The sequence below is a fragment of the Morchella sextelata genome (assembly GCF_020137385.1).
Source record: "Morchella sextelata strain SCLS chromosome Unknown scls_10, whole genome shotgun sequence".
NCBI lineage: Eukaryota > Fungi > Ascomycota > Pezizomycetes > Pezizales > Morchellaceae > Morchella > Morchella sextelata.
This window is the reverse complement of record NW_025408625.1, coordinates 1369833-1397698: the sequence shown is the minus strand read 5'-3', so window position 1 is coordinate 1397698 and position 27866 is coordinate 1369833. Positions and strand designations below refer to the sequence as shown.

The 27866-nt window shown below is 47.1% G+C and overlaps 7 protein-coding genes across 7 annotated transcripts; 2 read left to right on the top strand and 5 right to left on the bottom strand.

The window, feature by feature from the left end:
- On the top strand, positions 1-2331 carry H6S33_001353 (uncharacterized protein; the record flags this gene model as incomplete). Its single annotated transcript, XM_044832721.1, has 3 exons — positions 1-190; positions 294-2039; positions 2099-2331. The coding sequence occupies 3 exons, from the start codon at positions 1-3 to the stop codon at positions 2329-2331; spliced, it is 2169 nt and encodes a 722-aa protein (XP_044694320.1).
- Positions 2332-6435: 4104 nt separating this feature from the next.
- On the bottom strand, positions 6436-7011 carry H6S33_001352 (uncharacterized protein; the record flags this gene model as incomplete). The annotated part of the gene is made up of 1 exon (XM_044832720.1): positions 6436-7011. One exon carries the CDS (start codon positions 7009-7011, stop codon positions 6436-6438), a length of 576 nt encoding a protein of 191 aa, XP_044694319.1.
- Positions 7012-13246: 6235 nt separating this feature from the next.
- On the bottom strand, positions 13247-13571 carry H6S33_001351 (uncharacterized protein; the record flags this gene model as incomplete). The annotated part of the gene is made up of 3 exons (XM_044832719.1): positions 13247-13264; positions 13325-13360; positions 13422-13571. 3 exons carry the CDS (start codon positions 13569-13571, stop codon positions 13247-13249), a joined length of 204 nt encoding a protein of 67 aa, XP_044694318.1.
- Positions 13572-15223: 1652 nt separating this feature from the next.
- On the bottom strand, positions 15224-15457 carry H6S33_001350 (uncharacterized protein; the record flags this gene model as incomplete). Its single annotated transcript, XM_044832718.1, has 1 exon — positions 15224-15457. The coding sequence occupies one exon, from the start codon at positions 15455-15457 to the stop codon at positions 15224-15226; it is 234 nt and encodes a 77-aa protein (XP_044694317.1).
- Positions 15458-17305: 1848 nt separating this feature from the next.
- Positions 17306-20088, top strand: H6S33_001349 (uncharacterized protein; the record flags this gene model as incomplete). Its single annotated transcript, XM_044832717.1, has 3 exons — positions 17306-17785; positions 17873-19034; positions 19091-20088. 3 exons carry the CDS (start codon positions 17306-17308, stop codon positions 20086-20088), a joined length of 2640 nt encoding a protein of 879 aa, XP_044694316.1.
- A 1133-nt stretch (positions 20089-21221) lies between these two features.
- Positions 21222-22269, bottom strand: H6S33_001348 (uncharacterized protein; the record flags this gene model as incomplete). Its single annotated transcript, XM_044832716.1, has 7 exons — positions 21222-21236; positions 21297-21368; positions 21440-21501; positions 21582-21662; positions 21731-21794; positions 22056-22205; positions 22267-22269. The coding sequence occupies 7 exons, from the start codon at positions 22267-22269 to the stop codon at positions 21222-21224; spliced, it is 447 nt and encodes a 148-aa protein (XP_044694315.1).
- A 6-nt stretch (positions 22270-22275) lies between these two features.
- Positions 22276-24404, bottom strand: H6S33_001347 (uncharacterized protein; the record flags this gene model as incomplete). Its single annotated transcript, XM_044832715.1, has 2 exons — positions 22276-23761; positions 23809-24404. The coding sequence occupies 2 exons, from the start codon at positions 24402-24404 to the stop codon at positions 22276-22278; spliced, it is 2082 nt and encodes a 693-aa protein (XP_044694314.1).
- Positions 24405-27866: the final 3462 nt, after the last annotated feature.

Here is a 27866-nt window from a genome sequence, read left to right as displayed (position 1 = left end):
ATGAGATACAGTCTTGTTGCCATTGCGGCGACTGCCCTCCTAGGCAGTGTGTCTGCACGAGGACACTCCCACCGCCGCCACGCCCATGCTGCCCATGTCGATTTGGCACCCCGCGAGATTGTTCCTGAAGTCGTTCCGGATGAGTGTGTTTGCTCTACCTATGTCACCTCATACTTAGTTGAGGTCACTCGTGAGTGTTTCCCCCATGTTTTAAGATCTGCGTATTATCCCATGAAGATCGTGGGATTGTGCACATGTGGGGTTCATATGTGTCTAACATTATGTTTCAATAGTCACCCCTGAGCCGACTATCGTCTCCGATGCCACCACTACTGTCCAGGCAGTAAAGACCGTTGTCCCCATTGGCGAAGTTGATGCTACATACTCAATTCCCCCAGCTGAAGGTTCAGGTGTCCCTGGCTCCGGTGTCCCTGGAACTGGCGAGGGTGTTGCTTCCTCGGGCGCTGCTGGTGTTCCTTCATATGGCTCATCCACTGGTGTCCCAGCCGTCGGTGCTCCATCTGGTGCTCCTTCAACTGGTGTTCCTTCAACCGGTACATCAACTGGTGTCCCAGCCGTCGGTGCTCCATCTGGTGCTCCTTCAACTGGTGTTCCTTCAACCGGTACATCAACTGGTGTCCCAGCTGTCGGGGCTCCATCTGGTGTTGCCCCCACTGATGAGCTTACCACAACTATCTCCAGCACCGTCACACACACCGAGACCTCAACGTCTTTGACTACCATCACTACTTACTCGTCAGAGGTGGATGCAGTCTCGTCAGTCTCTGATGTTGCTTCAGCTCCTGCCACTACTCCAGCTGGACCTGCCACTACTCCAGCTGGACCTGTCCCAACCCAGCAGGTGACCACCATTGCTACCCCCGGTATCTACACCATCCCAGCCACCACAGTGACATTGACAAGCACCGAAGTTGTCTGTGTCCCTGAGACCACTTCGCTCCCCGCCGGTCAGCAGACCTACGGTGGTGTTACCACCATCGTCGAGACTTCAACCACTGTTGTCTGCCCGCTTGCCACTGTTGAGGTTGATGATGGCGTTACTACCAGCAAGATCTACACCACCACCTACATCTGCCCGACTGCTGGTACTTACACCATTGGCGCTACCACTACTGATGTCCCTGCACCAACCACTGTCGAGTACCCAGTACCAACCGCCTACGCTCCTGGAACCTACGTCCAGCCTGAGGTTGTCACCACCATCACTGTCACTTCTCAGGTTGTCACTTGCCCGCTCTTCACCGCCGCTCCTACTTCTGATGCCACCAGCACTGCCGTTGCCGTTGTTCCTACCACCACTGCTGCCCCTGCGGTCCCAACTTCCACCACCGGCTCAACTACTGCCCCCGCTGACTCCATCGTTTCAAGTGTCTCCAGCGTTGTCGCTACTGTTATCCCTTCGACCTCTGTTTCTTCCGCCGCCCCTGCCGTGTCTTCCGCCGTCGGTGAGATTACCTCCAACGGCGGTCTCTGGGCCATTACTTACTCTCCATACGCCAACGGCGGTGGATGCAAGACCGCTGATGAAGTCGAGACCGACATTGCTTCAATTGCCTCCAAGGGATTCCAGAACATCCGTATCTACTCCACCGACTGCTCCGGTCTCGAGAATGTTGGTGGCTCTGCTGAGAAGCACGGCCTTGGATTGATTCTTGGTATTTTCCTCAAGGCTGGCTGTGGCTCCACTGGTGCCGACCAGGTTAAGGATATCATCGCCTGGGGCAAGTGGGACATGATTGTCTTGGTGGTCGTTGGTAACGAGGCTGTCTTCAACGGGTACTGTTCCGCATCCGAACTGGCCGGCTACATGACCAGCGTCGCCTCCGAATTTAAGAACGCTGGTTACTCTGGCCCTGTTACTACCACTGAGCCCTTGAACATCCTCCAGTCTTACGGTGCTTCCGACCTTTGCTCTGCTATGGATGTTATTGGTGTTAACATCCACCCCTTCTTCAACGCTGGTACCGCTGCCTCTGACGCTGGTACTTTCTTGTCCAGCCAGGTCGCTCTCACTGAGGGTAAGTCGTATAATCTCGCATTCCAACTTTGAACGAATATATACTAACTGTTAATATAGCGGTCTGCTCTGGAAAGAAGGCTTGGGTCCTTGAGTGCGGTTGGCCCTCATCCGGTGAGGCTAACGGTCTCGCCGTCCCTGGTGTCGCTGAACAAGCCACTGCCGTCACCGCCATGGTTGCCGCTATGCCTGGACGTGTCGCATACTTCACCTTCACTGATGACTACTGGAAGGCACCTGGTGCCTACAATGTTGAGCAGCACTTCGGTCTTGCTCAGCTTTTCGCTTCATAGATTGTGTAATATACTTTCCTTATCATTTCCCTGGGTATACTTTTGGAATGAATTTTCTACTTTTGCCGTCCGATTTCTTCGATATTCGTTCACCAAAAGTACAATTTGGATCCTATCAGTATCTAAGGAAAAGAATAAGTCTGTGTTGTGTGAAAAAGAACCTTACGTCAGTTTCACGGTCTCCATGTTTTTCCTCATTGTGGGCCTAGGATGGGGGGAAATGTATGTATTTAAGTTCGCGTCTGGGTTCAGTTTGTGGTTTGGTTGGTTGGGAATTTCTTTTCTCTTTTTGGAGCGGTCATCTCTTTCCTTTCTCTTTCCTAAAGTTTACATAATATCTTAAATTTCTTCTTGACAATTATTTATGATTGTGCATTCTGTGTGTGCGTGTGTGTGTGAGTTTAGATGGATGAAGCTAGTGTTGGACGAAAAAAAGACCGTATCATGGGTTGAAGAGGAGATTTCTTTAGTGTAATATTATATCTAGTATGAAAAAACTGTTTGAGAAAATTTGGGGTCCCTTATTATCGTAGTGCATTTCTGTTTACTACATGGCATTTTATTTACTGCATGCATTTGGGATCTATTTGAATGCTCGCTCAACACAACAGTAACCATTAGCCGAACACAGTAATAGCAGGTCACGATTCCCTTGGATAGAACAGAATTGTAGGCGCAAGGCCTATATCCAGGTCAGGGGGTACCTCACTCCACAACCAGGACCCGTAACACATTTCTTTCCCCTTGGGTGTCACCCATCAGCGGCCGTAAGTTATATTACTTCTCGTATCACTCGATTACGTGTCCCATCCTAGCTGTCCGACCCTAGCTGTATAATCATACATGTATCCTTGCCTCTTCATGACAAAGTTGGTTATGTTGCCGCTCTTGGGCGGCGAGGTACATGGTTACTTGGCTGGGGCGAAGAAATATGTTCCCCCCGGGGGGGGGGGGGGGGTGATGGCCATGGTGGTATTTATGCTTGTATTAAAGTTGTGCTTTGTGTTTAGGTGCTGGTGAATATACTTTTGGGGGGCTTAATGCTGTAGACGTTGTGAAGCGAGGTGGTGTAGCTTTTATGGAGCTGTGGTGGTTTGACGCTGGCTGGTTGGCTGGATAGAGTGTGGTTGTGGATGTAGATGCCCAGGTGTGTTGAAATATATCAGTATGGTGTTTGAATACTTCCGACTGGTTACCAGAGAGGTTAATATAGACGTTTGAACTGTGCCCTTGTATCAGCAGAACGACGCTGTTTTGCCACTAAATCATGAGATATCACTCGATAGTTACACTGTTGGGTGGTTAACTCATTTATCATAGCTATCGCCACTCGTTGATTCAAAATATAGAATTCAATTTTTATTAGTAGAAACGTGCGGTTTAATCGTTGAATTTACTTCTTTCCCATCGAGTAACTCACTTTCTTCCCTCAGAATCCTCGGAATCTGGAAGGCGACACCTAGCACCTATCTCCACCTCGCGTTTTATTGCTTTCGATTGGAGCTCTCTGTGGTTAAAGACTCGGCTAGAGGCCAATATGTAGTGACGGTACGTGGTGCAATCCAAAGACTCTTCGGGAGGCTGGCAGGCCGGTCGATACTGGCCCGAGGACCCGAGCCGGGTACTTTTGTGGTCATAGTCCCTATATCTACTGCTATCGGAAATTGTCATGTATTTATTTTAGAACCCGAGTACAACCAGGCCTAGGTATATGATTAGATCGGATTAATAAAGAAAGCATTACGCCCCTGTCTACCCCGTGAGTTTTATCTAATATGATAAGGAGTTTTGACCTAGGTTCATATTATGGTTCGAGATGATGTCGCTGCCACCATAAATGATATCGTTCTATCGTCGTCTTTTCTACCGGTTCTGCTGTCATTGCTGCCAAACATAGCACACGCAGGCGCTGCATGTCAGGCTGTCGTCTTAGAGACTATCGCCATTAAAGTTCATCAGTACGGCCATTGGAGCTAGCGGTTTTATCTCGCCATGGTGCTACCGTTGCTGCTACCTGATACGTATAGGCCACTGATGAGGATAGTACTGCTGCTGGTGCTCTGTTGCGCAGTAGGTTTTGGTGGAGGGGCGCGATGTCAGCTGTAATACATCTAGGGTTCAGAAAGATCGTAGGAGATGGATTGTAAGAGAGTGGAAACTCCATAAATACTGGATACGGTGACGAATATCAAGCTTAGTCGTGTATGGACATGGTCTGGGCCCGAGGCCATCGGGGCTAACAATTTGCCGTAGAGGAAAACCTAGTCTCGTACCCAGAATGCGCCGCACTGGTACATTGCCGTATCGGTACATTCTGTCTGGGGTCGTCGGGAACGAGACTGGAAATAGAGTTTGCTGGCCATGGGCCGGGCCGCAACGGAAAAAAGTTTCGCCTTGACCTACCGTCACATGTGTCCTGGCTCATACTCAAGTTACCTGGCGTTTGTGGATCCGCCAAGTGTACATAGTTGAGGCGAGGCATATATAAATCACCTCTCTCATCACCGATCTCTTCCCATCACCATCACCGCTTTCATCACCACAATCACCACCATCATCACCTGCATACACATTACCATCACAATGAAACCATCACATATATCTCCGTCTACTCATCACTTTCTTTACTGACCCCACCGCCTCCTTTGCGGTACCATTCCCATCACCATCAGTTTGGTGAGAGGCAGCAGCCACAATGGTAGTACTAGTAAGAGCACCCGGGAGCATCATTAGGAACAGCGATGACAGACTCTTTACAACCATGATAACCGAGATTATCAAATGAAAGCGAAAGGTGGCAGCAGTCACGAAACAAAGTTTGGTTTGACGGAAAAATCAAACAGGAATGACCCCGCCAAGATTATCGAGTGATTATCTATGATGATATATCCCAACCCAATGGTACAGAATTTCGTTTCACTGCAACATGAAACTTCTAATACTTCTTGGCTAACCACTGCTAGCAGGAGCGGGTTAGATGTCTGTCAACAGCCGGCTGCGCGTTTATACAAATATGAAGCTTGGTTCATGGGCCGAATATCACTCTGAGTTTTCATTCTGATTTAACCTCTAGCCAAATGGGCTATCAAAGAGCAGCTATGCTTCAACCTCCGCCTTGATTTGAAAGTAAGTTGAAAGATACAAATCGAGGGGACTATCCCGGCCTATATTCAACGCAGGGAACTGAATACGGCTCCAATTGAGTGGCAAAATATAATGAAAAAACAACAAATCTACTATGGCCTATAAAACAGAATGTTTCTGGCTTTATGAAGTTTTTCCTGAGCTGCTTAACGCTACTAGAGTGCCTACTTTAATAACACCGGTGGTGACCCTACTCACCCCGGGTATCCACAAAGGTTCACATGGCTCCCTCTTTACCAACCAGAACGGCTTATATCAACTTGAAGATTGATATGATTATCCGATGGAAATTTACACTACAGTCGCCTCTCCATACAAGGATACGGTCGGGATCGAAAATCTTGATTGACTATATTCTTATTAGGCGAGTATCACTATAAGAAAGGAGGTACGGGTAAAAAGGTATTTCGGGACCGCTGATTGCTATCCTTATAATGAGTCTACTGTACTTTCTTCCGTTGCCTAAGATTTTACCCGGTCTATCCTAGAGTCACTGACACGAATTTCACCGCGCTCGGAGAGACTACGACTAGAAAAGATTCGGTCCCTGAGAAATCGGAATTGACTCACCAGTTTTTTACCAAGTGTCAAGACTATCTTCGCAATGATTCTTCGCCACTTGAAGATTTTTGACCAACAGAGCAGGATCAGACTTTTGATTATTCACGATACAGATATCACAAGGCCCTGCTCTTATTATCGGCACAAATAAGACACATCACACACTCAATGGCAAAGAATATGTTTCCTCAAAAAATAAACTATTGATATATTTGCATATCCAAAAACAAAGCATTTGCACCAAAAACTCCATCGTTCAAGAAAATCAATACATGATTTAAACAAACAAACAAACAAAAAACAAAAAAACAGAAAGAAACCAAAACCAAAAACCAAATATCTTGCCACCCCCGAGACGGGGTCAACTCCGGGCACCAAGGCTCGGACACGGCATAGATCTCATATCTCATCGGCGACATCAAAAGCATCATCGCCGGACTCGGACTCGGGCCCGAGAATTGGAATCTCATCGGATTCGGGATCGGCTTTTCGGGATTGAACCCTGGATTTTGACAAGCCGATTTTCGGGATTTCTCGGCGACCCGGAATAGATTTGCAGAAGGATATTATCACCTTCTTTATCGATTTTTTTGGTGTTTCCGATTTTGGGGACACCATAAGACCCATGTGGTATTTTCGGTGGTAGTACTCAGCGGCAACCTGTTCCCAATCACGCTCAGGCTCGAGATCTGGCCACACTGGCGCAGGTGTAGCACGAATGGTAGAAGCGGATTTAATCTTGGAACATTTTCGGGGAGGATCACGCTTAGGAACACGAGAAAGTTTGGGAGGAACCGGGGATGAGGGTTCCTGCATCGATTTGTCGAACTTTCGTTGGTAGTATTCGGCAGCTTCGGCTATCCAATCGGATTCGGGCTCCGATTTGACAATGTGTGACCACGGAGAAGATGGTGGGGTTTCGAGGGCAGAAGAGGTAGCCTGAGTGTATATCGTGAAGGTGAGTTTTGAATGCATGGTTTGGAATCGGGATTTCGCAGTGACGAAACGTGGGTGCAAGTAACTCGAGAAGTGTTTGAAGAGGTTGTGAGAGAGTGAAAGGTGTACGAAGCAAGGTGTATGTTCAAAGAATCTGTGATGGTGGGTAGATATATGTGGAAGGCAAGAGGGTAGGGAGACAGAATAAATAAATGTTAATGTTTGAATCATATATAAAAATCAGTAACAAGTGTGGAGAAGAAAAACCCGAATGGAGAAAAAGGGCTTTTAAACAAGAGCCAAGACCTTACGGATGTATCTAGTGCTAGTCAGAATGAATACATCATCGTGAGGGATTCGATGGACGTGATCGATGGGTTAGGCGGGAGTTACGTGCAACAGACAAACGAAATTAAAGACACAATCGAGAAGCTACTACACGCGAGGAACTATACTCCCAAATACCAAACGAAAAGAAAAAAATCCATATGTATACATCAAAAAAAAAAGAAAGAAAGAAAGAAAGGAAAGGAAAGGGAAGGAAATCAAATCTCACGATGAACCATAGGTCGATCGCGATTTGCGTAGATCTATCTCTTAGTAGATAACCTTAACCATTCCCTCGGGTGCACGCTAACCACACGCATCAATCGTAGGTTACCCCCCCTCGGAACAACCACGTATATTGTAGTTACCTAATTTCAAAACAACCATGTCTTCCCACAAAGAGAGCGGGGCAACGTGACTACTTCATCTGGACATTTATACACTTAGATGGGAATGAGAAGATAGTGATTTTTACGGGCGCCATAATTGCATGTGATAGTCGAGTGATAGCCTGTGATTATAATTGCGCCACAGTACCTTTTTGTAGTTTACATTCGCGATTGAAGAGGGCCACGGAGTCATTTTCTTCTTCTCTTTTCGCGTTTGGGCCCCCCGGGGGGGGGGGGGTTGAAACGTTTCGGAGTTTATGGTGGTTTACGTAACTGGCCACATCTCCGGAGAGGGGTGTGTGAATTGGGTTGTGGGTAATGTTGCGACAACCCGCGGAGATGTAATCTAGTCTAAGAAACTAGCTTTGCGCATGAGGGGGGATAGGAAGGTTCTTACAACACCAGGGAGAGGGTTTTGGCATGTGATAATTCACCGGAGGATCAAGCGGTGTTGAGAGAAACGGCGACGGTTTGGCTTTGCGCGGTGGTTACGTTACTAGCTACATGTACGTATACGTATATATAGGCGTATAGGCGATCTGTAAAAGTTTCTGTCGACGATAGTACTAGTACTGTAAACCACTATTCCGGAGCTAGTGAAATGAGTCAGTCGGGCTATTTATGGTATACTCTGTATATGTAGTCGTGACATAAGAAACGGGCGCGGAATATGGATTCTATCACATGTGTCAACGATTACAGCGTTTCGCTTGTACTCGCTCTGTGCAGGGGCTGGACTGTGTTTCTGGAATGGTTATCGTGTACAGTCAATGACCTATCACAACGTTTGGAGCCTCGTTTCCAAGCTCTCGTAAGCGGCCAATCATCACCCTCTGTAAGTAGGCGGTTTTGGTTTTGAGCGCGATGCGGATTGGGGAGTTGGGGATTGTGAATTACGGGAGGGGGTGAATATCTCGCGCTTTGAATTACGTGTAGATATTTTTAGGAAATAAAATTCGATGCATTGGTGGAGAGCTATATTTACATACGGATACGTAGATGACCAGAACTTGAAGCGTGGTTGAATATATCCCAAACCCGGGAATCGGGGAGACATGTCTTCACACACATTTACAGTCGGGGGAAAAAGGATATCACGAGGTGTAGGTTACATGGATCTGGTTAGGCTGGACGTAAGCGCGGTTGGTGGTTTTGCGCCTGATTGAGGGTACCGGTGGGGATGGGGATGGGGAGAGGTATGCGGTTTGCTCGAGCATGGGTATGTGCGTCGAGGGTTAGGTATGATACATGTATCTTCGCGACGGTACATCAAAATTGTGAATCAAAATCTATTATGTTCCACTTTGTATAATGTCCTATCAAAGCGTTTCTACCAGCAGTGAAGTGGTGAGATACGTGTAAACAGTGTTGGCATGGGAATACTAACATCACTTACATCACTCACTTGCACATAAACGAACAAATCTCCTAAACGACCGTTTCCGTTTCGCCTTATTTTTGAAAAGAAAAAGTTAAAATCATATGGCGGAGAAATACAAGGGCTTGGGCTGTTATGAATTAAACAAAAAAAAAAAAAAAAAGGGGGGGGGGGGGGGGGCTTGGGCTGTTGGCAGATGCATGAAGCGGGAAAACGAGTGACGAAAAATGATCGAGTGATCTTAGATGACCATTAGTAAGCGAGATGGTCGCACCAAACTGCAGGGACTCGGCCCCTAACCCTACCTTTATGTCATCTGCACAAAATACATCAGAGTTGTTATTCTTATTTGCAAACTAAATCTCTTAAGCTGTTTGGCTGAATTGAAATACGTGCCTTTCTAAATGTTGATAATAGGTACATGTAGTAATTAACAACGCATCCTCTAGAAAGAATATTAGCGGGAAGGGACCCATAGGTACTTACTGTATGTACTTAATGAATTAATTGAATCGAATATCACCCCGCTGGAATGGTCTGTCAGGAATGGGAACGACACCTCGCGGGGGAAACCGTTACCGCTCGCTGGATGCCACATTGAACATGAAATAAGCCAGCAGAGAGGCTTGGCACCCAATTAATGATAGGATCAAAGGTGCCGGATTTTATCAGCCTAGCGGGAGGCGAAGCGCGGGTATTGTGATTCGTGGATTCCACTGAGGCGGCATGAAATGCGAGTGAGAGGTGGTGAATCTGTCAGCTTTTAATTTTGCCAAGGCTAAAAGCGAATCGAACTATCACCGCTGCATGCTGTCATCCTGCATGTTTACCTACGTACAGAATTAATGTCTACCGGCTTCCAGATCCCGCAAGGCTCTAAAATCATTTGGTATTTAATATGACACCCAAAGAGCGGTGCGGTAATTATAATGGCTTACCGCAAGTGTATCTATATCCATGCGGTACAAAGATGGACTTGCGACTGAGAGATAATGATCATACATTGCCATGGTACTAAAGCACAAGTACATACATGTAGGTGCCTTCCAACGATTCACGTACTTCATAAGCAGCCAACAACGCCTCGTGTGCTGCTTAATAAGCAGCCAACAACGCCTCGTGTGCTGCTTAATAATCAGACTAATTAGCACTAGTACTAGACGGACGAACGAATAGAAAAAGTAATTCCTATTTAGGCCATTCCAACAGAACAAATTGCTTTTAATTGAGCCATAATATATATAGAGATAGAAGAACAAAAGAAAAAGCCCAAGCGCGACTGCAAATAACATAGAGTATTCCAAACTATAACTGCGTCGATAATCCGTACGTACCCTCAGATTCGAAGACCAAAAACTGAGAGGGATTAGAAAAGGAAACGAATACAATTAGCGGAGTTATGGATAAGAGAAAAACTAACGTCATAAAAGTCATAAAATACTCCTTCTTGGTTTCTTAAAATGTTGCTGGAATAGGAGCTGCAGATGTACTCTCAGAAGTAGTAGATAGGATTTCTGGAAGTTTCATTCCCTCTTGCCTGGGAGGCTGCTGAGTCTGGAGGGATACGTTTGAACTGTGTGTGTGTTCGGGGCGGGGGTCGCTCCACTTCCGTAGCAACAAAGATAGCGCCACACCTGCAGAGATGGAAGTGGACATGAAGCATGGTTGTGGTGGGTTTGGTGGTATCTATCGAAATTCAAAAGATGATGAGTCTAGGAATATATTAAAGTCTAGGAGGGCGCCGTTGAGCGAAAATCTTTCCTAGGATTTCTCACAGTGCTCTTTCTTATTATACTAATAAAAATGCACTTTAGTGGGAAGTTTAATTCACTTTCCGTTTAGGAAAGATCTTCTTGACCCCTTCTCGTTTATGGAAGATCTGCATGTCCCTTCCCGTTTAGGAAAGGTCATTATGCATATCAAAAGTCGAGACGTGCCGAACCCGGGCTATACAATTATCTGACGCTGATCCTTGCCAAGTGAGGACTTGGCATTGGGGGCTGGCTGTGTTTTGTCGAGTGATTCAGTATGAACTTGACGAAATGCGATGACATTTAACGTCTCCCCATTGGACGGAGTGACGCCCGGTAAACGCGCTAGCTGTATATAGTTAGCTCTGTTCCGGCTGGGGGGAATCTTGACATGGCTAGTCAACTGGCCCCCACTTACTCGCTAAAGAGGCGACGGTTTTTAGCTGACCGCAGCTATTAACGGTCCTCAAAGTGTGGATCAAGTCAGGATCAAGATCAAAATCAAGTAAAGATGGTTGTTGTGATTGGCCGACCGGCTAAATTCAATTTGATCTTGGTTGAGCTTTTGATCCTGAAAAAAGTCGGATCAAAACTTAGGATCAAAATCAAATTTCATTCCTCGCCAAAATTTGTGTGTGGACAACCCTTACCCTGGAAATTTGATTTGATCTCGTTGCTACTACAGTTAGGGTACTCAAAGTTGACTCCAAAAATCAAAGCTCTCATTGGTTGCAGAGCACGCTTGATCTTGATCTTGATCCTAACTTGATCCTCACTTTGAGGACCGTTATTATGTAGAGTAGTTACCTGTTTAACCCTGACCCTTAACACCTCAGCCTTATTATTCATCGCGGATTTTCAGAGAGCGGTACCACGTGAAAATCCAGCCTTAGCAAAGAAACCCGAGTACAACCTATTAGAGCCTTCGCGCAAAAGACTCCAGCTCTAAATTCGGATTATCGGATTGGATAATGGGAGGATCGGCTGCACCAATCAGGTTACCGGAAAATAGAGTTGAAGTCTTTTGCGCAAAGCTACTTGTATGCTCTTAAGGAATCAAGAGTATGTATGTATATACCGAGAAAGCTATCATAATCCCACCCTCTCGAAAATTCCATCCCTACCAAACCTCCAGCGTTCGGAGGGAACGGAACCTGTGTTTCGCTAACAAATACCTCTTTCTAAATTCCATCCCTACGATACTTCCAGCAAAGTTCGGTCACCGTGGGGGTGGAATTATGGTAGGTTTAGCTGTATGTACTGGCCATGCATGGCCTGGTCTCTAACTTTAAAGAAAGAAATTGTTGGTCTTGATATTTTAAAGCTAGCTAAACTGTCAAAAGAAATCATACCATACATGTACATGTAGTTTATGCACGCGAAACCGATGAAACCATAAACTCCAAAGACTACACATAAACACTAGGAAGATCAGAAAAGGCAGGCTAGCTTATACGCATATACGAGGGATACTAACAATACCATAACGTGTCATATATCCATCCCTTAAACCGCGGGTGTGGCTATGACTGTGGCGGTGTCGGTGGTCTAGCCACAATACTAGCTCGGATTATGTTTGGAAGTTCCATTCCACCTTGCCTTTGAGGTTGGGTCTGGATGAGTGTATTCGAGACGTTCGAGCTAACGTTCGAGCTTGAAGCTGGATCCGGGAGCTTATAAGTGGGTAGGGCCTCTCTACTTCCGACGCAGCAAAAGATGGTACCGCACTTGCAGAGGTGGATGTGGATATGAAGCATGATTGTGGTGGGTTCGGTGGTAATGTATGTGAAAGAGTGAGTATTAAGTGAATAGCTATCCCAGATCGTTCGCGGTTCCTGAGCCCACTTTTCTCCAGGTAATTTCATGGCTGGTCTCAATATTTATTATAATCACAAAAATACACTTTAACAGGGGAATTTTCACTTTAAGAATGAGCTGGCGATAAGATTGGAATTAAATCCTGGGTATCTTATCGTACCGGTACCCGAGGTGCTTGGCACCAACATGCGGTCCGAACCGGCTGATAAATAATGTCGTGAAATTATTCACCGCAGCCAATCACAAGAAGGCTGGGCACTAGGCGCTTACTTCGCTGGGCGCAGAGCCTTGTTTTACATAATAGTTTGCAAAATACATACGTAATGGGCTTCAGTGACCGGAAGTGGCTGGAGTTACCTAGCTGTCCTGAGGGCGCTGGAATGACTAACAACAGAGCTTTTGCTATACGCTGTTTTAGGTAGGTCGCGAATTTGACAAATTCCATGATGACGAGTGCTGGCCTCGTTGATCTTAATTTATGAGCTGTGAATTAACTACAGAGCTAGCTAAACTGACAAAATAAATCGAATGGAATTTCCACCCTCAATTAAAGTAATACATCTTGCTCCAAATAAAACCGAATCGTAATATGTGCCCCCCGAATTTGAAGACTACTGTAGACATAAACGCTAAGAGAGATCAGAAAGAGTAGTAGCGGCTAGGAACACATATATAAGGAAGATACATACTAACATCATAAACTCAAGTGTCATGATATCTCTCCACTGATTCTTAGGCTACGGTTGTGGCGGTAGATCGGCCAGCCACAGTACCATCTTGGATTACCGAAAGTCGCATTGCACCTTGCTGTTGAGGTTGGGTCTGAATGAGCGTGCTCGGACCTGAAGGCGGAGGCTTAGAGGGTAGGGCTTCTCCGCTCCCGAAGCAGCAAAAAATAGTGTCGCACTTGCAGAAGTGGAAGTGGATATGGAGCATGATTGATAATATATTGTGATATAAGGTTTGCGGCTTTGTAGGTCCAAAGCTCAAAACGAGATTGACGGGCCCAGCTAGACGGAAGGCTTGGAAAGTACTGTTCAGAGAAAGCTCGCTCAGATGGTTTGTGGTTCTAGTTAGATTAGCAGGAACCATCACCTTATTATATACCTAGAAAATGGGCTTCAGAATGGAAAACAGCAGTCTTGCTTTTTTTTCTTGGCAGTCTTGCGGTGCCTACTCGTATCGTTGTTACATTTCCGGCGCGACCACTATTGCATGCCATACAAAAGATAGCCTTGGCGGGTTTTTTCTGTGTATGCAATAGCAGTTGCGTCCGGCGTTGGTCTGTGCCCGTAGCAAAAATCTTTTAAGGGCCAATAGGACTATCGGGTCACGGGGAAGTGACCACTCGCAATTCCGCCAATCGTCCAGTTTACCGCAGTCAACTGTGGTCACTATGCCAAGCCAGGACGGTGGACGGTCAGAACGGACTGCATGGACTGTAGTGGACTGCGGTTTTCCAGCCAAGCCAGTCCGTCCAAAGGGAGGACGGACTGCAAGGACTATGGACTGCATATCGCCTAAAAGAGTTTAGTGGTATTGTTTATTATGATGTTTATGGTAATTAAATAGATTTCCATCCTCATGAAGGTGAAAGAATATAATATAGAACTATTCTGGTATTAATTTAGTTCTCTTTGACTGTGATGATACATATTGTCTATGAGCTCTAGGTTGAGGCCGCCTCAACCTAGCAAGAACGCGACTTAGGTAACGCCCCAATCCAGCCCTGAGGGTCAATCATGCAATCCATAGTCAGACCGCAGGCAGACTGTGGACTAGTGCAAGGTAAGTAGACTGCACGATTCAGTCCCGTCTAGCCCGAGACTGGACGGTTGAGCGTATTGGGCACAGACCAACAAAATCCACTCTTTTAGCTCTGACTTTCGCAATAATTCTACCGGAAACTGTAAGCCTATCCTGCCGATTGGATAGCCGAAAGAGCCTCTTGCCTTATATGCATAGCGGCGGGCTTGGCGACCAACAACTCCCACCATTACGTGATCCGGGCTAGGCACGAGATAGTTGTACCTACATACCAGGTTAAACGGAAATTTGCAGAAACCATTACCGAGCCAGGTATGGTAATGTGTGCTCAGTTGAATATAGTTACTGTTCTTTCTTTACCTATCCCTACTAGCAGTGGAACAGGTGGGGCTCTATAGCGTGTGAGAAGAAACTCGAGGGCAGAATAAACAGGAACGTACTGCGTTTATTGGAGCATAGCTACCATATCTGGCTTCACACTAGGAGTACTGATATGACGGTCTGGCCTCTAGATCTAGCTTTAGAAGGAAATCGTTGGTCTCAGTGTATGAGCTGTAAATTACAGAACCAGCTAAACGTAAAGAAATAAAAGAAAGAAGAATCAAACAATTCCATACACCTGAAACCATATCTTCAATTGCAATTAATACCCCCTAATGCGCCAAACCAAACCGTATCATAATCTACCAAGACGTAGCAAATGAAGACTAAGAGAGGTCAGAAAAGGCACTAGTAGTAGCTACATGTAGCTACATGTGTAGACATATATATGCGAGAGGGATGTATACGAACATCATAAAGGGTCGTAAGATCTCCGTTCCTCAAGCTGTGGCCGCGACTGCACTAGCGGTAGATTCGGCGGTGGTACCGGCTTGGATTATGTTTGGAAGTTCCATTCCACCTTGCCTTTGAGGCTGGGTCCGGATGGGTGTATTCGAGCCATTCGAGCTTGATTCTGGGCCCGGAAGCTTAGCGGGCAAAACCTCTCTACTTCCGAAGCAGCAAAAGATTTCGCCGAACTTGCAGAGGTGTAGGTGGATGTGGAGATGAAGCATGATTCTAGCGGTCGATCTCGGTGGTATCTGTCGAAACTAATTCGAATTCGAAAGGTGACAAGTGTGTGAAAAAAATGAAGAGCCAGCCAACTATAGATCGCTTGCGGTTCTAGCTGAGGTTATTTTCTCCAGGTAATGTAATTTCACGGGGTCTAGCAGCTCAGTATTTATTATCTATTATTTATTATCCCTTGGACGGATGAATTTGTCAAATTCGCGATAAAAATGCAAGTTTTTAATTTAAATATTAAGATCCCGATCGGATCGTGTTTTACTTAATTTGGGTATAGAACCCTAACCCTGCACACCAACCAGCTTACCCACCAAAAATTGGGAACATGAAACTGGCATGCCCGGATTAACTTAGTATGAGGGGATCAATTATACTACGGGAGGTGGGTAATTACATGTACCGGGGAATGATAGGTATTAATTGGGGCTAGAAAGTAAGAGGGGGATCCGGGATGTACGTACTGCAACGATGGCTAATTGACTGATCAGAAGCATGGTCAATCACTCAGCTTGATAATTGACTGTATCCCCAATTAAGCTGGCCCCAATTGGCCACTCAACTGCGAGCTAGTTGGCCATTGGCAACTGTACTAGTACTGGGAGCTGGTCATAGGCAACTACCGGAGATGGCCAACTAGACTACTATACTTGAGCGGCTAGAGTACGTGCACTGGGAAGTACGTTACGGTGGAGATTCCCAGGTGAGAAGAGACCTCGCCATCGCGACTTGGCCGCTACTCGTGATAAGTACTATGGTGTACTGTAATCAACTGTATATATTTGGTATACGTATCCTTTTGACTATTTCACAGCCTGGTACGCAACCTCGCCCAAAAATTGGCATTTGTGAATGCCGCTCTGCAGTGGAGAGTAGCGATATTCGAAGTGTCAGTTGCAATTCGGAATTGACGGTTAGAGTAGATAAGCTCTACTGCGATCAGTTTTGATCTCTCATCATCGGGTTTAAAAGAGTCTGGGAATATATGTGGCTAGTATAATTAAAAAAGAAATTTACGTCCCCCCTGCAGTGCGTGATCGTCTAGTATAATATAGCTAGAGTCGATTATTCTCATAGATCTATAATTATACAATCATAATAACATAAATAAGAAAATAAATTAAAGGAAAGTTGAGGAATCAGCGCAAGCACATGAGTTATAGTACTGGCGGCCTGGCCTATAGATCTAGATTTTGGGGAAAGGAAATAGTTGGTCGACTCGACAGTTCATTATATGTAGAGAGAGGGAGAGAGAGCCGCGTACGTAGGTGAACCAGAGAAAAGAAATATTAAAAGAATTCTAGAGAAATTCTAATCAAGGAAATCAAGTGATTTTCATGACCTAGCTAGGGTGATGAAATCATGCTCATGCGTCAAGTAATTAATGCAATATTGCAGTGCGCCTTGCACCAGACAAAACCGCATTATAATCTGTACCCACAGGAGAGTACACATACGCATCCAAGAGGGATATATATATGCTAACACCGCGGCCGCGCATCAGGTGTTATTCCTTAAGCCGTGGCCGTGGCCGCAGATGTGGATGGGGATATTACATTGCGGATGTGGATGTGTTAGTAAGCAAGATCAATGTCGCGGCAAGAACAATGCCGCAGCACACTCTCTGTCAAGGTTTCCCCACCACACTCTGGAGTGTCGGTTGCAATTAATACCCTTTGTGCAACACCAACGCGTCGCGTCTCCCCACACTGACCTCATCCCCCCTCCCAACCCCCACAACCCCCCAATCCAATCCAAACCACCACCACCACCACCACCACCACACGAGCGAGCACACAGAGAGCACACAAAAGAGCGCGCCAAACCCACCACGCACAATGTCCATCCACCTCCTCCCCGCGCCCTCCATCCGAGCCCTCACCTCCGGCCAAGCCCTCACCTCCCCCCCGTCCCTCATCAAAGAGCTGCTCGACAACTCGCTCGACGCCCACGCCACCCACCTCTCCGTCGAGCTCTCCGCCAACACGCTCGACGTCCTGCAGGTCAAGGACAACGGCCACGGCATCCCCCCCGCCGACCGCGACGCAATGGCAGTCCGCCACTGCACCAGCAAGATCCGCGACTTCTCGGACATTGCGAGCTGCCGCACTCTAGGATTCCGTGGGGAGGCGCTGGCCAGTGCGGCGGAGATGGCGGGTGGGATGACGATAACGACACGGGTGGAGGGGGAGAAGGTGGCGGTGGCTTGTGGGGTGGATAAGGCGGGAGCGGTGGTGGAGAGACGGCCAGTGGGGGCGGCGGTGGGGACGACGGTGAGGGTCGAGGGGTTTCTGAAGGGGTTACCGGTGAGGAGAGAGGTATGTGCGTGTGCTTTCTTTGGGTATGTTGTTTAGGGAGGGGTGGTGGGTTGTGGTGGTAGTGGTGGTGGCTGATGGTGGGTGTAGAATGCATTGAAAAGCGCGCCGAAATCAATTACGAAGCTACGAGCGCTCCTACAGCGATACTATCTCTCGCACCCGCACTGCCGCTTCTCACTCCGAATCCTGGCCGCGCCGGGGAGCAAAGGCCGCACCGAGGACGTCATCTACGCACCCAGCAAGAGCGTGCCCGAAGCCGTGCAGAAGGCCGTCGGCAAAGACGTTGCCGCAGCCTGTGAATGGGTCTCCACCCCCTCCTCACAGGGTGAAGATACAGAGGGGGAAACAGAACAACCGATCGTCCTCGAAGCATTTCTCCCAAAACCAATAGCGCCGCCAGCAGTCATCGCCAAGAAGCCGCAGTGCACAAACTTCGTGTATGTCGACTCCCGCGCGGTGTCGTGCGCGCGGGGAACACTGAAGCAGGTGCTCGGTCTCTACAAGACGTACCTCAAAGCCGCCCTGAAGGCACCGGGGGTGTCGGACCCGTTTGTGTATCTGAATATCCGGTGCCCACCCGGCTCCTACGACCCAAACATCGAGCCGGCGAAGGACGACGTCATGTTCCATGACGCCGGCGCCGTGCTTGCGGCCGTCGAGGGGATGCTGAAGGCCTTCTACGGCGAGCTCAAGAGCGACGATAACAGTAGCAGCAGCACCAACAAGGGCAAAGCCGTAGAAAGGCCGCGAAACGGCTTCGAGGTGCTACTGGCGCGGAAGCCGAAGGCAGTGCCAGTACCGGCACCGAGTGCAGAGACCCCCGAGGAGAAGAGGAGTGGGAGGCCGTATGTGCGCGCGGTGCAGGATGTGGAGTATGATGAAGACGAGGAGGAGCTTGCGGCAAGAGAAATGGACGCTGTTATGGGGAGTGGTAGGATGGTGGGTGTCGATTCGCCGCCGCGGGGGAAGATGGTGCAGACGCTTTTGCCGCCGGCGGTTGTGGTGGAGGAGGAGTTGGATCAGACAATGGGGGGGGTGGAAGATGTGGAGGAAGAAGCTACAGCTGGGCCGTCCGGTGAAATTGCGCCAGTTGAGAAGGCGCTTCCCCCTGCAGTGGGTACAGAAACAGTACCTGTAACCCCGCGCCGTAAGTCCACAAACTGGGGCTTCAACATGTACGGCGGCGCCGACGACGAAGATGACGACGGCGAGGAGGAGGCATATAAGCCCATGGAGCCCACCGCCTCCGGTAATCCCTATACCCCAACCCACCCTGTTAGCATCCCCACAACTGACTGCAGCCAGATAACGAAGAAACAGCACAGAGAGATATCACAATCTCAAACCCCTGGACTACCGCAAAGCTAAACTCTCCAATCGCCCGCTCCTCGCCGCAGCGACAGCTGAGGAGGCCGTTTAAGCCGCCGTCAGTCGTCGTGTCGCCAGGGAACAGAAGAAGCAGCAGGAGCAGGGCAGATGCGCCGATTTCGCCCGCTGCGAGCTCACCTGGCGGGTTCAGGGGGGACTCGGCGGGGAAGGCCAGGAACGGCGGTGACGGGAACACAGGCGTCATGAGTTCCTGGATCTCTGGATCCCGCAGAAAGGGCGGTGAGGACGGCGAGGCGAGTCCAGCGGCTGTGAGGAAAGGGTTCGTCTCCGCCGCCAAAATCTACCGCGACAACCCCACCAACGACGACGATGATGACGAAGTCCCCCACCGCCGGCGCCCCCTACAAGCACCCAAGCGCCGCCGCCTCAACCAAGACCCCTCGCCCGCCGACGACCCGGAGCCTGCACTAGCCAGCCCGCCCAAGTCCTCACCGCACAAGAACCGCTTCCTCGCCGCGACGGCCGCGCTGCACTCGCCCGCCCAGCAGACGACGCTGACGGGCGAGCCCCCCGTACTCCTGCCGCCGCCGGCGCAGGCGCGGCGGTCAAAGTCGCGGCGGCGCACAAAGACGCTGTTGCCGCTGGAGACGGTGCCGGAGCTGGTGATGCAGACGCATATGCTGCGCTGTAGTGTGGCGGTGGATGCTGCGCGGCTGAGGGGGGCGGTGGGCGGGTTGAGGGCGTGGGATGGGTATGTTGGTGGGAGTGCTGCTGCGATGGCTGGGAAGGGGGAGGAGGGGGTGGAGGAAGTGGATGATGGGGCGTTTTGGTGTGAGGGGGGGGAGAGGGAGGGGGAGGCGGGGGTGCTGGGGGGCGTGGTGGAGAGGTGGTTGGGCGGGTTTGGGGTGAGGGTTGGGGGGTGGGAGTGGTGTGGGGAGGAGGGGGGGAGGGTGTTGGTTGCGGTGGATGCGTGATGGGTGAGTGGGAGTTGATTAGTTAATTAATTATGTAGTTAATTAGTAGGTTAGTAGTAGCTGTGCGCGTCTTGTCTGTAGCTGGTAATGATTGCTGTACTACTATTGATATCACTACTAATTTCCTTTTCGGGCTGTTGTATGATTGGCCATCTAGTAAAATCCAATCTACTTACTACACCGTTGCGGTGCACCCATCTTCTTTCGGACTGTCTCATCTGCACCATCCTAATCCCTGCACACCCACACCCACAGAAAAGTAACGCACGCACATGCAGGGGTCCAGATGACGTGCATGTGCACATGCAGATATCCCTGTCCCTGCATCCCGCAGGATGGCACATGTGGAAACCTGGTAACGGCTGGCACACAACTTTACTTGGACATCAAAGTGATATACCAAGAGGTGTGGGTGTGTATGCGAGTATAGTGTGGTGGCTGTGGAGTGTGGAGTGTGGGTGGGTCGTGGGAGGTCACTCGCGTGTGGCGCGGCGCGGGCGTGGGCTTGGCGGTGTGAGGCTCTATGGATGGCTGACTAAGGATTATGTATGTACTACGGGTGTAGGGGTCATTGACAGTGAGAACAGTTGCAACCGCGGCCAATGTCAACAGACTTACCCCGACATGCGTAGTAGTTTCTTTCGTTGAAGTGCAGCTTTATCTTTATAGCGAAGCGGACCTGGTGGTACGTAGGTGGATTTGATGATGGGTGATGGGTGATTCAAGTGTATATATGGGTTCTGGCTGGCGCTGGAGTATCATCGCACTAAGTGCGAGACCCGCTTTAATTTGCGGGAATTGTTTGTCCCATATTAATTCGACGAACATGGTTACTAAAATAAAAACACTTGATGCGGGCGTGCGGGGAGTTCGATTATTATGGGGGTGGTGGTTCAATTCTGGTATGTAGCGGACGAGTGTACCTACATAGAAATATTCCTCGCCAAGGTAGTGACTAAGCACCTCATGCAACGCAGGCTTCGCCAAAAGTCAGCATCCTATCAAGGGTAACTATGTATTTTCTTTTATATTTTTTGTGGTAATTATATTAAGTCGTGAGAAGAAAAGGCGCGCGCGCGGCGGTGTATGGCGCCGGCCAAAAGATAGAAATTACAACAAACGACACGCCGAAATCAACGCCCGTAGACCTATAATCCTTTCCAAAAAACGCTCAAAGACTCCCAATTCGACCCGTACACCAATATTACCGCTTCTAGTCTGCGTGAAAGTGAGGTAAACCTCGTGCTTGAGAGCGTGTCTGCAAGTGTATATACCTTTAACTAGACTTCGTTAGATGCCGCAACACCTGCTGAGCTCGTAGACATCATATCTACTAGTGGATAGACCATACTGGCCGGCTTTGGAGGCTGGTTCTCGACGGTACCGCTGTCAACCGTGGGAGGAGAAGGTGCACTGTCTCCGGTTTTGATTTCTTTAGACCAGGGACAACAGGAAATTGTTAATGAGTCGCATTTGAAAGATATGAGGTTAACCTGAGCAGGGAGCATGATGGGTAGATAGGTTGTTAATTGCTGTTGATTTAAGGTTTCGGGGGCTAGAAAGCAACAGAAGAGCTAGGCATATTAGCAGTTATTCGAAGTGATAGTTAATTAATCAAGGGAAGAACTCGAGGGCAGCATACCAATTTCGTGGAGAAATCGAAATTGTTGTAATGGAGAGAAGAAGTTTTTCTCGGAAAAGGAAGGCTACTATGTGTTATTTATTGGCCCCTCCCCTGAGAACCCGCACTCAGGTGGGTGTTTTCGGAGGGTCATCTCAAAAGCCTCCTCATGAACAAGCATCAGCAACGTGAACCGCCTCCACAAGTGTCATCTGCATGACCTAACCCCTGCACCTACCATTTATGGTTAGAAAATGTCGCACCACTCTTGTCTCGGTTAACCAGGCCCCCCGATACTATGAATACAGAGGTTTTCGATGCAGGATTAACTGTCCGATAGGTCTACCAAGTGCCCGCTCAACCCATTTTTCGATGCGAACATGATGGAAAGTGTCCCAACATGTCTAGGGGTCCCAATTTTGGATGCGAACATGATGGAAAGTGTCTCTACATGTATGAGGGGCCCAATTTTGGATGCGAACGCGATGGGAATTACCTTTATCTGCCCCGTTAGTCCAGTTTTGAGTTGGGGGAGGTTGAAAAGAGCTTTAGCTAACCATTTTGACTTATTTTTCAGCGTGTTCTTGATGGAGCGGATCTTGTCGGGCAGTGATTGAAACTGAGAGTTGCTTCTCCATGTCGTTAAGTAGCTGAATAGATAATTGAGAATCTTCTTCTTCTAACTTATAAAAGGTGGATCGTATCCTCTCATTAACTTCTCCGAGCTTCAGTACTCTTGCAGTCCTACCCGGGTCAGGTGCTTTTGTGATAGCAGGTGTATCAACATTCTCCGGAATCAATTCCTCATAGCTTGCAGTCCCTCCAGTCTGGAACCTGTTCAGGTAACGTTGCCAAACTTCATTCCTCAAAATGCGATCGGGCTCGCCTGTATTTGTGTCTGGCGAAGATATGGATGCTCGATCCATATGGAAAATATGTTGGCATGGTAGCTTATAACGCCGTGAAAAAAGACAGTTGCAGGTGAATAAACCCGTATTGCTATCTAGTTCACGGACTGGAGGAGGCATTTCCTGTTCCATTCGCGTCGCCACCTTGCTTTCCTCTATAGCGATGGTCCGTTGTATGGAGTAAGGGAATTCTGCAAGCAGCGGGTAGGTTTTGGTAAGAGTTACTTTCCGAGTTTTTGCTTCAAGACGCGCTGATTCAATGTTGTTTTCAACATCATGCGCGCAATCATGTACTGTCCGTATACATCCGTAAATACCATGCGTACTAACCTCGCCTTTCTTGAGCCCAGCTCCGTTCTTTAATCGCCCGTGCCATGCTTCGTACGCGTTAGTTGATGTATTTTGAAGAAGTATCTGGCAGTGCTGCCTCGCGTGCATTGCCCAAGCTGTATGTGTACCGAGCCATTCTTTCCTGATGTAATCTCTCTTTCTTTCTGACGAGGCTGCTCTGATTGCATCATTACAGAGCGATAGGCATTGAGTTTCAGTCGTACATCTGATTGCGTATCGTAGAAAATTGAAGGATTCTTGGTCGATTCCGGCTTTGAAATTACGCGACAGAGTGCGTTCGGAGTGGACTGTACAGAGAAGATGACTCTTGAGAAAACCTTCGCCACCAAATGCCTTTCTCACCGCTGCCTTTTCTATGGCACTATTGTCGGTTAATGGATACTGCATTCTCCATCGTCTGTCAGACCATTCATAAATCCGCTGCATGCAGCGTGCTAAAATGTCAGAATTCTCACTTTCAACCAAACAATTGGCTGCCGGAACCCAGATACCATTTTCCTCGCGACCCATGAACGTGAATAGGTTGTAATTATGGAGATTTATCTTGTGTGTTGAATCAAACAGAGTTAAATACCCATGCAAAATCAGAAAATTGAGCTTGTATGGGTGTGCAAAAACCATCGCTTTTATTGCTATCTCTGTTTTAATGTTTGTAGACATCAACGTCTCGCAGAAATACCCATTGTCTAGTAGAAACCGTGTTGCTGAATCCCAGTTATCATGAATTGTAGTTCCTACTGCCGGTTTCCGTATATCTAGTCGCATGCCCTTTGCCAAATTTGCGCAATCTTTTCTATTTTATGTTAGGTAAACTCGTGATTTGGATAATAAACAACTTACCTCTTCATGAATGCACCACCGATAGATTCTAGTCTTTCGTAACCGGCGACTTTCCCAACGCCTTTTAACCGATCCTTCACCTGCCCTGGAGTGTATCCCTTTGCTAGCTCATCTTTAATTATATTGATTAAAAACGTGCATCGTTTTCTCTTCCAGTCTGCTTCAATTGTATGGTTATGCATGCATAAAACCTCCCCTGCTTTAATTTGCTGTTCGAATATCCAAAATTTGGCATTCTCACCAGTTACAGGTGATTGAGTTTGCTGAATAGGCTCGATAACCTTAATCTTCATACCACAGGTTCCGGCAACATTATAGGAGGTAACGCGTGATTTACCACTCGAGTTTTCGCTGGGAAATTTTTCGGCCTTGGAAGGGAGTCGGGGTGGAGATAAACAGCAATGATAGTAATGAGTTATGAATTTTCCGTGCACATGCGACTCCTTTCTCCTGTGCGTCCAAAACCCATCTACAAGAGGCCAATATGTCCGGTATTGCTGTTCAGTAACATAAAATCTTCCATGAAACTGGAAGCGGAAGAACTTGTCAATCCATGCCTCGTGTTCAGCTGGTAGCGGGATCAAGTGAGAAGTCATGATGGTATATGGTTTCAAAAAAAAAAATTCACTGAGAAGAAGGAACGGCAAGACAAAGTGTTAGCAAGGCACAAATCCGAGTGATAGTTCATGGCAATAACAACGCGAAAATACCCTCTCCCCTTTTTGGAATATATTTCTTTTTAATACGCGACTCAGATTCACCAAGACCGTCAGTGCTCAACCCAAGTCCGCTCGCGCCGTTGAAGTGAGACCAGGCTGCTATAACCCACTCCCCTAATACAGACAACGATAACCAAAAATACCTTGGCACTCTACGATAGCTATAGTACGCCCACTCTTAAAGGTAACCAAAAGTGATGAAAAGTCAATCGCTTATAACTTCATGACCATGATAGATATCAAAAATCTGGTAGGATAGAACTAAAGTTCGTCACCATCACTATACTTCTATCTTACTACTTTTTTGATATTATTTTGGTGGTGAAGTTATAAGCGATTGAATATGGCTGTTGTTCTATATAAAAAGCGCCAAGACTGAACAAAGTGGAACCGTATTGGCATACCCATTTATACCCCCTGAAAAGCAAAAGTGATCGAGTTGTGGCAATGATGCAGCAACATGCCTAGAAATGGGCCCTTTGGTTTGCTCATGAGTCTATATTACAGCCATAATTAATTGTTCCACATCAATATGCCGCCGTGTCACCTTTAAGAGTGTGCGCATCTGGAACTGTTTTTTATGGAAGATATCTTAACTGAGGTACGAATGGCCGATAACTCCTCCAAATAAAAATATGTGGCGGGTTGCTACGGCTACTGCTCATAAACCCTGCAAACTTTCGTTATCGTTATGGAAAACCTGTAGCTAAATCTCCCTATTGACGATAGAAGACTTTACCCATTCAAGTGTTTTTTTACTTCTAGTGAACCAAACCCTCACTCCGTGAACCATTTTTGCAGGTAAGCCACAGCTTGTGACCCCGTCCTTCTCTTTTATGGCTAGATTTTTGCCAATCACTATTGCGAAAATCGGGTACAGACCGCGAAGGGATGCCTGCAGGGCCTACGGTTAGGGTATCGTGTCATCAATCATGTAGTATCGCTCGGCCTTGGCACATTAAACATTTATTATTGGACCGTGTGCGCTTGATCGCTCCTTCCCCACATAGATGCCGTGATGGTTTTTGGAACGCGGGATTTGCTCACTGGGTTGTGGAACTAGTTAGTTACGTATGATAGAAATTGGCCATGGGGTTATTTGGAAGGAAACGTGAGTGGGTGAGTGGTTGGACTACTCGCGTGCGCCTCTGACTCTATCTCTCGCTATGGGGATTGATTGCTTACTATCTCCAACACTTCCCCGTAAGATGGAAGACACGAAACAGTTGTGCAGAGAGGTGTGTTGTTAGAAACGGATGACTTACCATCATATCATTGTTGGGCGCTCGTATGTAGAACATCTGCTCGGGTTGAATGTCATATATAGCCAACTCACCATCTTGGATTTTATCCACTTAGAGTTCACCCTCCCCGCTCCACAGACATCAGTGTCAATCTATACACACGTCTTCCCCATTCCCGCAATCACCAAGACATCCCAACCACCACAACCGACTACCCCAGAGTGCAGGCATGGCAGAAACAGTAGAAGATTAGGAGTCAGGGTAGAATGGGACTTACGGAATAGAGGCTCTACCAGCCAATGCATCTTTTAATGCATCATTTTTTTGTATGGGTAAATTCGTACGGAAGTGGTATGAAAATCGTATTTCAGATGTGTTATATCTGTACCTGTGCGAGGTAAATCATTTGTATGGAGGAAATATATCAATAATGGATCAAACAATGAATCTTTTAATGCATTAATTAATGCATCAATCGATGCATTAAAAGTATGCATTTACCTGTTACCTATAGTGGTAATAAAAAACAAAAAGTGAACGTTGAAGGATTTGAACTAGAGTTCATCTCTCAACTACTCAATCCCCTATCTACTACGCCATAAATGAGGATGATATCTTATCAATTGTAGCATTAATGGATGGAGATTGGTGGAGAAAGTACATTACAATGTCATTGATTGATCATCTAAAATGAATACCAAAGTCGTTTGTGATCCAAAAGTGTAAAATAAGGACCAATAAGTCGTACATTAATCGTTTTAAAATAATTTCCTAATTATCCCCCAAGTAAATGCATCAAATAATGCATCAGGTGATGCATTTACAAATATCGTCCCGAGTTAATGCATCATTTGTGCCTTTTCCTCGTCGGATTTGTATGGGCAATGTGTAAATTGATGCATTAACATGTCTGGTACAGAGGGTAAGCCAAAAAATGAGTAAAAACCGTCATTATATGCTAGAATTGAGTCCAAAATAGTGTCTGGGGTTGGGGGATAGGAGTACGTATGCGTGTGCTGGAAAGATACTCCAGCTGCAGCTCCTGGGATATTACTCGACCGGGGGGGGGGGGCTATTGGTCATATTTTTGTAGGGGACGGATTGTAGTTGTGGTTCCGCAACATTCGTTTTGCGTTTTTGGACAGAGGGGTAGTGGTTAAGCTGGACTGGAACGTGGGTTCTAGTTATTCGGGACAATTAGGCGCTCAATCAGAAAGTTTGGGTATGTACAGACTTTTAGGTTTCTGGTGTGGGGTGTGTCTTTTATGATCAAGTGGCTAACAGTGTTTAGAATATCATATTGATTACGAACATACCTAGGAGCTAGAGTTGGGTGGCTAAAATCGAAATTAGTGGTCTTCTAGTCCTAGTTTTCCGTCCTATGGTGCTGTTTGTACTAGGCTAGTGACCCTAGCTACTATTACAGGGACTATAGGCGATGGACTATGGTGCCAAGGAATACAACCGAAGACGAGACGTGGTATGAGGGTTTCAGGACTATGGACTATGGGATGGTACTTCCTGATCGAAGACTCAGGATGAACCCTATGACGTAGTATAGAACAAAGTAATATTCGTAGCGTAGAGTACAGAGGTTGCGTAAAGAAAAGAAGGAAAGAGAGAAAACAAACAAAAGTACGAAACAACGCTCCCTTATATATCCAACCATAGTCCAATGATGACTAATACCTCTGCGTAACAGAAACCAAAAGAACATAACAGAAATCCCGATTACAAATCCTAATTCCACTACACAATACCTTCTCGTCTCGTACCATTCTATTACCTAACCGGAATACATAGCTGCCGTTACAGCTACGTTTTTGAGCCTAAACGATTGGAAAAGATGAGAACTTTGAGTTTCCTGCTTGATTTTCCTTCTAGAGCTATAGTCAAGTACAAAAGTACGTGTTGATTTTCTTTTCGCCTAGCTTGCACTACATAAATATTTTTTTCGATTTACGAACACCAAATCATGCCCCTGAATGTTAGTTTAAGCCAAATTTTGCACGTTTAAGAGGTAGTTGAGATCAAAATAGTTCAAGAAAAGATTGGATCACTTCAAACCACATGTACAGTACCTCCCATTTGGTAA